This window comes from Pungitius pungitius, chromosome 6 (genome assembly GCF_949316345.1).
Source record: "Pungitius pungitius chromosome 6, fPunPun2.1, whole genome shotgun sequence".
Classification (NCBI taxonomy): Eukaryota; Metazoa; Chordata; class Actinopteri; order Perciformes; family Gasterosteidae; genus Pungitius; species Pungitius pungitius.
Genome location: NC_084905.1, coordinates 21,245,982 through 21,255,599, shown reverse-complemented (window position 1 = coordinate 21,255,599; position 9,618 = coordinate 21,245,982). Strand labels below are relative to the sequence as shown.

At 49.5% G+C, this 9,618-nt stretch overlaps 2 protein-coding genes across 12 annotated transcripts in view; one reads left to right on the top strand and one right to left on the bottom strand.

Annotated features, from left to right (window-relative positions):
* The first annotated feature begins 2,435 nt into the window (after positions 1-2,435).
* Positions 2,436-8,541, top strand: wnt2 (wingless-type MMTV integration site family member 2). Its single transcript, XM_037452542.2, has 5 exons — positions 2,436-2,939; positions 3,409-3,629; positions 4,609-4,886; positions 4,984-5,242; positions 7,847-8,541. Exons 1-5 carry the CDS (start codon positions 2,875-2,877, stop codon positions 8,050-8,052), a joined length of 1,029 nt encoding a protein of 342 aa, XP_037308439.1. The 5' UTR covers positions 2,436-2,874; the 3' UTR covers positions 8,053-8,541.
* A 95-nt stretch (positions 8,542-8,636) lies between these two features.
* LOC119196656 (suppressor of tumorigenicity 7 protein homolog) overlaps positions 8,637-9,618 on the bottom strand; it is a 16,347-nt gene continuing 15,365 nt past the window's right edge. For 8 of the 11 annotated variants that reach the window (XM_037452526.2, XM_037452529.2, XM_062562870.1 and 5 more), the window contains 2 exons: positions 9,152-9,294; positions 8,637-9,027 (listed from right to left, as the gene is read on the bottom strand). In XM_037452526.2, the coding sequence (XP_037308423.1) occupies positions 8,932-9,027; positions 9,152-9,294 (239 nt within the window). In that variant the 3' untranslated portion in view covers positions 8,637-8,931. The remainder of the gene's footprint in view (positions 9,028-9,151; positions 9,295-9,618) is intronic. The other 3 variants (XM_037452528.2, XM_037452530.2, XM_037452533.2) reach the window with 1 other exon arrangement.

The following is a 9,618-nucleotide window of genomic DNA, read 5'->3' as shown; positions in this document are numbered from 1 at the left end:
CTCTCCCGTCAAAAAGGTGGAACCCTATAGGCTATGTAGCATGGCTAATAAGTGCTAAAAGCAAAGCAAATTAACATCAAATTTAGTTAAATTATCATCATTCAAAAGATTCTTCATCATTCTTGACAATGCCATCATAACCAAGTGAACGCGCCTTGTGTTTCTGCATAACCCCCAGGGTACACTTCTCTGAAACAACCAGTGGGGACAATGCCCCCACTACTACCTCCGCGGTAGTGCGCTCAAGACTTGGCAGGAGCGGGATTTGAACCCACTGGCGGCGCTCACAGAGGCTTTCGGCTCCTTCTTGCACCCCTACACTACCAGTCCTGGTCACATTTTGGCAACTTTGATTCTCCTATTTAACCTTGAGCATGTGAGCTAAACCTCAAAACTCTTTTTAAATGCTATTTCCACATCTGGGCTTGAACCCACAACCTTCAAGTGCAGTGCAGGGGCTTATGTCAGCAGCTCTTCCGCTGCGCTACTTCACCACACACTAAGCAACCCTTTGTTTGTTGTATTTAACCTTGAGATTGCTACTCAAACCTGAAGTAAAGCCAAAGGCTCAAACCCAAGACTGGGCTTGAACCCACAACCTTCAAATGCAGTACAGGCTTGTGGCAGCAGCTCTTCCGCTGTGCTACTTCACCACACACTAAGCAACCCTTTGTTTGTTGTATTTAACCTTGAGATTGCTACTCAAACCTGAAGTAAAGCCAAAGGCTCAAACCCAAGACTGGGCTTGAACCCACAACCTACAGGGTAAGAACAGTAGCTCCTCAGCTCTTGTGCTGCACTACCCCACCATGCGCAAATTAGATTTTTGTTTCTCGTATTTAACCTTGAGACTGCTACTCAAACCTCAAAACTCTTTCAAAGCAGAAGTGATGTCTGCATGAAGGGGCATGAACCCACAACCTCAGACAGCAGGTTGGAGCCTGCAGCCCTTGAGTTGTTCCCTTGTGCTATTCAAGCACATGCCTCATTGTGTCCGTTTCTCATATTAGACCATGGGATTGCTTACTAAACCTCAAAACTGTTTCAAAGTTTACAGTTTGAAGCCCTGACTGCAACAAAAACCCTCCTTCTGAGAGAGCAGGTTTGAACTGAGGATCCTCCACACTTCAGCCTTCCTGCTATCTCCCTGCACTGTTCCACCACACACCTGTTGATGCTTTTGAATCCAACCTCAATTCTCATAGATTCTCAGGCTGGAATCCACAACACACTTGTCTGCTGGAATTGGTTGAACAAAAATAAAAATCTTTTTACAGGTTACAAGTTTACAGAAGGTCTACTTACCTATAGGCTACCTGAATTTTTGAAAGTACTATATTTCTAAATTATGCTATTGCTACACTTGTCTGCTGGAATTGGTTGAACAAAAATAAAAATCCATGTGAAAAAAATTACTTCTCACTGTTCTCAGGTCAAATATTTATGCAATTAAAATGCGATTAATTTTGATTAATTAATTACAAAGCCTCTAATTAATTAGATTAATACTTTTAATCGAGTCCCGGCCCTAATATATATATATGAATTTGCTTTGAGTCCTTCATATCTATATATTTGTGAGCACACACAAGTTTATTCTCAAGGTTTTGGATGATTTTGGAGTCCAAACTGATGCTGCTCATCCACTGATATCTTTACATGATTCATTTAAGCAAACGTTTTAAAACCCACAAAACCAACAAACTGATTCGGCTCAGGTGATTTATTTCTACAACATTCCATCTGGGTCGTGACCTCTTTACAGAATAAAGAGAGCAGGGCTCATCATTTACTCCACTTCAATTTGATTTCTATTACAGACAACTACGTCGTGTTCAATGAGCCAACGGACAGAGGACTCCTACATCTACTTGTTTTATGGTTTTCTTCCACGGGGATCACGGGGAAAAGGAAAAAAATCCAATTTGCCCGTTAATCTCATGTGGACAGGGTCTCCTGGACCTCCAGATCCTCCAGGGCCCAGATCAAAGATAAAGGAAATGGCGCATGACAGCGGTGCAGATCCCCAGAGGGACTTCAAACAGACTGGATACATAATCCCATTGAAATGGACACATCACCTTTGGGTGCCGCTCTGGGAGAACCGTAATGTGCCTTATTTTCCTTTTTTTAACCATCATTCCTGAGTTATTAGTCGACCGAGTGATGGTTTGTGTGAGGCTGTAAAATAACAACGCGTCATGCTCTGGAGATCAGAGACATGTGGCACCTGTGCGCCAGTTGGGAAAGGCCACGTGAGCCCACCACTTGTTTAAGAAGAATAAATGTTAGTACGAGACGTGGACGTGTAGATGACTCGTTACGTGATCGTTTCACCGCAAAAGCACGCGCGACCCGCCAGATGAACTGTGCGTAACAGCGTCATCCTTCGGGCTGCGATCCGTCACCCTCCGCGCGCGCGCGGTGCTGAACGTCATTTGTTCTCTGTCTGACTTTGGTTGAGCGACGCGCGCGCGTCCCGCGCGGAACCGCGTCTCCGCGGCGCGGCTCCGGTCTGGACGCGGGCCAAAGGCTTGTCTGGTGTCAAACCAGCCTGAACAGATTCTCCCAGACGGCTCATTCCTGAGACGGGACCGTGCAGCCCCCCCCCCCCTCGCGCCAAGCAATTTAAAGCTGATGGCGCATCCTCCCCGCTGAACGGGACCATCGAGAGCTTCACTTTCCTTCCGCCCTCCTCGCGAGCGCACCGCGGACACATGGCCTTTACGCGCGCACCGCCGACTGCGTGCTGATACGATTTTTTAATCCAGGCTTGATTGATTTTTTGTTTTCGGAGATTCAAACAGTTGGGACTTCACCGGATGTCTACTGGTTCTGTCTTTCATTCGTGGGGATGATCGACGGCTGGTTAATATGAACCTTTTGCCGGGTGGAATATGCGTTTATTTGTGTGCAGCCATCTGCGATGCGTCCTGGTGGTGAGTCTCCTGCTTTCCATTGATTTCAAATCAACAAGTAGGTTTTACTCCTCTCTCTGGCATTATCTTTCAATATGTGGACCTAAAAGTCTGAATTGAGTTCAATTGTTTTGATAACTGGAAAGTTTACAGGATGAAGTCATTTGATATGAATTAAATGTCCCTTTATTTGCTGTCTTTTCTCTTTCCCAGACTTCACTCCGCCTCTGTTTGCTTTCTTTCTTTTTCTTTCCTTCCCCCTCGTGTGCTGCTCTGCTCGTTCTCTTCTCGCTATTTGTCACCTTGTTCTGCAGGTACCGAGTGGACCTGTTGGGGGGGATTTCAACAGAAATACATTTTTCAGTTTCTGTCTTCTTGACTCTGAGGGAGACATTTCCTCCAGATGTTGTTTTCCCATCTCACACCTTAGTTTGATCATTGCTTTACAACCCTCCCAGATGTTCACGCGTTGGCCTCCCCCCCCCCGCAGGTACATGGGCACGCTGGGCTCCCAGGTGATGTGTGACAACATCCCCGGCCTGGTGAACAAGCAGCGCCAGCTGTGCCGCCAGCACCCCAAGGTGATGCAGGCCATCGGGGCCGGGATGGGGGACTGGATCTCAGAGTGCCAGCACCAGTTTCGCAACCACCGCTGGAACTGCAACACCACGGCCAGGGAGCACAACCTGTTCGGACGCCTGCTGCTGCGCAGTGAGTCACTTCCCCCTTCAAAATAAAATCAGACCTCCCCGCTGTGTCCGCCTGGCTGCCGCAGGGCCCTCGAGCCTCACCGGGGGGGTTAAATAGTTGAAGCTCAGCGACTTTAATGCGTCGACGCGTCTCTGTGCCGAAGGGAAGCGACGTTTAAAAGTGGCCTTTGGGCGGGTTGTAGTTTTCTGAATTTGAACATGTGTTGTCCCTCGAGATGGAACTTTATTTAGCACGGACACGTCGCCATGGTTTCCATAGAACTCTGTTGCGAGCACCAACGATGCGATGCCTCTTAGCTCGTTGGCGCCATGTTTTTCTACGGTGGCCCGGAGCAGACAAACCAAACCTTCTGGATTAAATCCGGCGGCAGATCTCACTCTAAATCCCTTCAGGAACTTTGATTTTGAAACTTTTTTGCGGTGAGGCCACAGTTGTTGCCTTAGTTCAGTGGTCATATGTCTCCATGATGTTTGCTTCCATGACCTCGGTGACCTCGGTGACCTTGTTGACCTCAACCAGGAACACGGGGAGAATCTCTGATTCCAAACGCTTTTTAGTGATCGGAGGCTTCGTATCTCGCGCTGTGCCTACAGTCACTTTATTGATTTGTGATGATTGTTTGAAGCAATTTGTCCTTGTTTCCTTTCCTTTGGGTTCTGGGACAGAAGCCTCCTGTAAAGTGTGTTTGTGTCCCCCCCCCAACCCGCTGGGCGGATCCTTCCACTTAGTCCGCTTCATGTCGGGGGGCCTCTAATCGGCCGTGTGGTATTCGGACCTCCCAGCCGGGCCACACCGAGGGCCCCCCACCCCGCCCCCGCCAGGGGCTTCTTAATGGCCATGTTAGCCAGCTGATTTCAAACCGTTACACGGGAGTGTGTGTGTGTGTGTGTGTGTGTGTGGCAAGATGCTCTCTATTGATAACTGCAGTGACCCCTCCCGCAGCGTGACGTGAGCGTCTCCCCCCCCCCCCCCCCCCCAGGCAGCCGCGAGGTGGCCTTCATGTACGCCATCTCCTCGGCCGGCGTGGTGCACACGCTGGCGCGCGCCTGCAGCCGCGGCGAGCTGGACTCCTGCTCCTGCGACCCCCGCAAGACGGGCTCGTCCCGGGACGCCAGGGGCTCCTTCGACTGGGGCGGCTGCAGCGACCACGTGGAGCACGCCGCGCGCTTCAGCCAGGGCTTCGTGGACGCCAAGGAGCGGAAGGGGAGGGACGCCCGCGCGCTCATGAACCTGCACAACAACCGCGCCGGCAGGAAGGTGAGAAACGCTCAGAGAGACGGGACAAAAAGCCGCGCAGATGTTGAAACACACACTTCCTGTCCCCCCCCCCCCCCCCCCCCTCCCCCCTCGCCAGGCGGTGAAGCGCTTCATGACCTTGGAGTGTAAATGTCACGGCGTCAGCGGCTCGTGCAGCGTGCGCACCTGCTGGCTCGCCATGGCCGACTTCCGCCGCACCGGCGACCAGCTGCGGCGCCGCTACAACGCCGCCGCGCAGGTGTCCGTCAACCAGTACGGCACCGGCTTCACCGCCGCGCACGCCAGGCGGCCCGGCGGGAACGACCTGGTTTACCTGGAGGACTCGCCGGACTACTGCGTCTGGGACCCCGAGTCAGGTACACGCCCCCCGACCTTCACGCTCCTCTTCCTGAGAAAGTGTTTTGATGGCCCGAAAGGAGTGTGACCTTTGACCCATTATCTTTCATACCTTTGATAATGGTGGTTTCCATGGTAACGTAGGGCGGGGCTTAATACAGATCCTGTTCTGAGCATCAGAGCTAACCAGCAGGAACACGCAGGGTGCAGCTTCTGATCGAGATGATTTGCTATAAATATATATTTATATAAATTGCAATATTAACAATTCATATAATATTTATACTTCTGGGTCTCGAGACGATATTGACACACGAAACAAAGCAAAACCTCCTGATGGACCTCTGGAGGTCTGAGGGACGAGTAGACAGCAGACATGAAGCAACACACACACACACACACATTCTTTCACACACTAAAATAACACTCACAGACGTGCAAACTCGCCCTCAATCATTCTGAATAACACACATTAAGACTGAATCCAATCTCTCTCTCTCTCACACACACACACACACACACACACACCCCTTTGTGCCTCTTTTAGTGTGAAATCAATTTCCCTCGGCCCCGGCGAGGCTCAGGTGCTAAACTCATCTCTCGGCGCCTCCTCATCTTAATTCAATAAGCAGACGCCGGTGTGATGTCACCGCTCACAGAGAGGCGGGGCTCAGTCAAGCCCAGACATATTACCTGTGGGGGGGGGGGCACGCAGAATGTAAACACGGAGCAAATTCCTGAACCGTCGTCGTGACGACACTTGCGTTATTTCTTAAGTTTTATTTATATAGGAGAATTTGGCTGAACACACACACACACACACACACACACACACACACACACACACACACACACACACACACACACACACACACAGTCCTTGAGCAACACTCTGTAACTCAGTTTAGGAGGTTTAGTTTTTGTGAGGCCAGTGTCATAAGCCTTCATTCCCTGTAGTGACCAACAGGGGGCGACTCCTCTGCTCCCATAGACGTCTATGAGGAAATGACTCTACTTCTGTGTAGTGACCAACAGGGGGCGACTCCTCTGCTCCCATAGACGTCTATGAGGAAATGACTTTACTTCTGTGTAGTGACCAGCAGGGGGCGACTCCTCTGCTCCCATAGACGTCTATGAGGAAATGACTCTACTTCTGTGTAGTGACCATTAGGGGGCGACTCCTCTGCTCCCATAGACGTCTATGAGGAAATGACTTTACTTCTGTGTAGTGACCAGCAGGGGGCGACTCCTCTGCTCCCATAGACGTCTATGAGGAAATGACTCTACTTCTGTGTAGTGACCAGCAGGGGGCGACTCCTCTGCTCCCATAGACGTCTATGAGGAAATGACTCTACTTCTGTGTAGTGACCAACAGGGGGCGACTCCTCTGCTCCCATAGACGTCTATGAGGAAATGACTTTACTTCTGTGTAGTGACCAGCAGGGGGCGACTCCTCTGCTCCCATAGACGTCTATGAGGAAATGACTCTACTTCTGTGTAGTGACCATTAGGGGGCGACTCCTCTGCTCCCATAGACGTCTATGAGGAAATGACTTTACTTCTGTGTAGTGACCAGCAGGGGGCGACTCCTCTGCTCCCATAGACGTCTATGAGGAAATGACTCTACTTCTGTGTAGTGACCAGCAGGGGGCGACTCCTCTGCTCCCATAGACGTCTATGAGGAAATGACTCTACTTCTGTGTAGTGACCAGCAGGGGGCGACTCCTCTGCTCCCATAGACGTCTATGAGGAAATGACTCTACTTCTGTGTAGTGACCAGCAGGGGGCGACTCCTCTGCTCCCATAGACGTCTATGAGGAAATGACTCTACTTCTGTGTAGTGACCAGCAGGGGGCGACTCCTCTGCTCCCATAGACGTCTATGAGGAAATGACTCTACTTCTGTGTAGTGACCAGCAGGGGGCGACTCCTCTGCTCCCATAGACGTCTATGAGGAAATGACTCTACTTCTGTGTAGTGACCAGCAGGGGGCGACTCCTCTGCTCCCATAGACGTCTATGAGGAAATGACTCTACTTCTGTGTAGTGACCAGCAGGGGGCGACTCCTCTGCTCCCATAGACTTCTATGAGGAAATGACTCTACTTCTGTGTAGTGACCAGCAGGGGGCGACTCCTCTGATCCCATAGACGTCTATGAGGAAATGACTCTACTTCTCTCTTGATTTATTCCCTCAGTAAATATTGTAAACATGAGTTTATGGTCTCAGTCTCTAGTTTCAAGTCTTCTTCAATGCAGCGTGAAGTTCATTTAGTAAAATGTGGTTGAATTCATAGAATCTTAAAAGCTAAATTAAATATAATGTAGTTTCCTGTGAGAATTCTTTATGTAACGAGTGACTTTTTGAATGTCGAAGGTTCATCTGATCCTGACTTACAGTAGACGTGTGTGTCCTGTGAAATGAACCGCTGATGGGGGGGGGGGCGGGGGGGGTCTTGCTGACGGCTCCTCTCATCAGTCTCTCATCTCACTCAGCCTCTCCGTCTCATGTGGGCGGAGCAGCCAGCGCTAACACTGCGCTCCTACTGGCTCCTATTGTGACTGGCCACCTTTAGAGAATGTTTGTTTATGGATCCTTTATTAATATTCACTCCCCCCCCCCACAGGGTCGATGGGGACGGGGGGGCGTGTCTGTAACCGGACGTCCCGCGGCGCTAACGGCTGTGAGGTCATGTGCTGCGGTCGAGGCTACGACACGTCGCGCGTCAGCCGGAGCACGAAGTGCGAGTGCAAGTTCCACTGGTGCTGCGCCGTGCGCTGCAGCGACTGTCAGCAGCAGGTGGACGTGCACACCTGTAAAGACCAGACGTGACCTGTCAATCAAACTGGGGAAGGACCTGTGTTTTTCTACTGCTTGTGTTTACAATGTAAGAGAAGCAGAAAGGAAGCTTATTAATAAGTGTTAAGGACGAATTCTGTTCATTAAATATAAAGAAAAGTGTGAAATGTCAAATGAACAAACTCTTCCTATTACTCCTACTGACAAACATCAGGGCAGATGTTTCCTCTTCGGTCACATTTTAAAAGCTTTAACTGAAAACATTTTGTAAGTTAAATGTGTCTCTAGAAAAAGATTTGTGATGAAGCAGAACATCTTCTAGTTTCCTCTCTGCTGCTTCTTGCTGCAGATCATTGCTTTAAACACTCAACATTTGAAGTGTAAAATAAAACTGCTATAAACAGAATGAAGGTGAAGTTGTTTCCTCCCCCGCCTGCAGGGGGCGACACTGACATCACGGGTTGGTACCTGGACAGGTGAAGACGGTCGAGTTCTTTTACTTTAAATTAGGAGCTTCAGGATTCTCTTTGATGTCCCACACGAGGCCCTAAAGCTCCTCACGTTTTTCTCGTCGCAGTAAAACGGCGGGAATCAAAAAACGGCGGGAAGAAGCCGGCTTGCAGCATTACACAAAAAGTCCTTTATTGTATTTTTTTGTTTTTTCACTTTTCTAATGATGGCATCTGATGGCCTTTTTTTTCTTTTTTGTACAACAAAAGAACAGCTTTAAATGATTGAAAACCCCCCAAAAAATGCAAACCTATCAAATAAAGTCAAAACCAACTGTGGATTCCAGTGTTTTGCCTTTTTGTCAGTTCGGTTCTGAGCGCGCTCCTCTCACCCCCCTCCCCCGGGAATCAGTTCAGCGGTCCCTGTCCAGGGGGGGGGAGGGGGGGGGGTCCTGGCTCCGGGTCAGATGCGGGTCAGTTGGTGCCAGAGGCTGGACGGCAGGATGCTCTCCACCTTCTCCATGATGAAGTTGAGAGGAGCGAACAGCGTGCTGAGGAACTACAAGAAGAAGAAGAAGAAGAGATGAGTCAACTCGTTAACGATCATCAGGAGGAGGTGTGTGTGTGTGTGTGTGTGTGTGTGTGTGTGTGTGTGTGTGTGTGTGTGTGTGTGTGCGACTCACAGCTTTGGCGAACACTCCCATGAGCTCGGGGAACTGGTGTGTGAGCAGAGCCAGCATGGCGGTGAAGGAGCAGAGTCCGGCTGTGAAGAGGATGAAGAAGGGCAGCTCCTTCTTGGGGTAGACCGACACCTCGTGAAACACTGCTTCCACGCGGGACAAACACACACACGCACGCAGAGACACACACACACAAATACAATGTTAGTTTATACATTTACATCACGTTGATCCTTATTAGCACTGCTGTTACACTGTTTGGGCCGTGAGCTTCATAAGATTTACTTTAACATTTAACAGTTATTCAAACTTCTACTTTTACTTCACTTGTCTGATAGCTTAGATACTGTGGTGTTTTGTTTCAAAATAAAATGCAGAATAAATACAGCAGCTGAAACCTTCAGTCCAATAATACATCAGTATTTTTACAGTGTGGTACTTTTACTACCAGTAACAATACAGTTTATATT

Excerpts from the sequence above, each read along its gene's own strand:
- wnt2 (XM_037452542.2), top strand. The coding sequence starts at position 2,875 with ATGAACCTTTTGCCGGGTGGAATATGCGTTTATTTGTGTGCAGCCATC. Across the intron at positions 2,940-3,408 it reads ATCTGCGATGCGTCCTGGTG|GTACATGGGCACGCTGGGCT; the intron begins GTGAGTCTCCTG and ends CCCCCCCCGCAG. Across the intron at positions 3,630-4,608 it reads CGGACGCCTGCTGCTGCGCA|GCAGCCGCGAGGTGGCCTTC; the intron begins GTGAGTCACTTC and ends CCCCCCCCCCAG.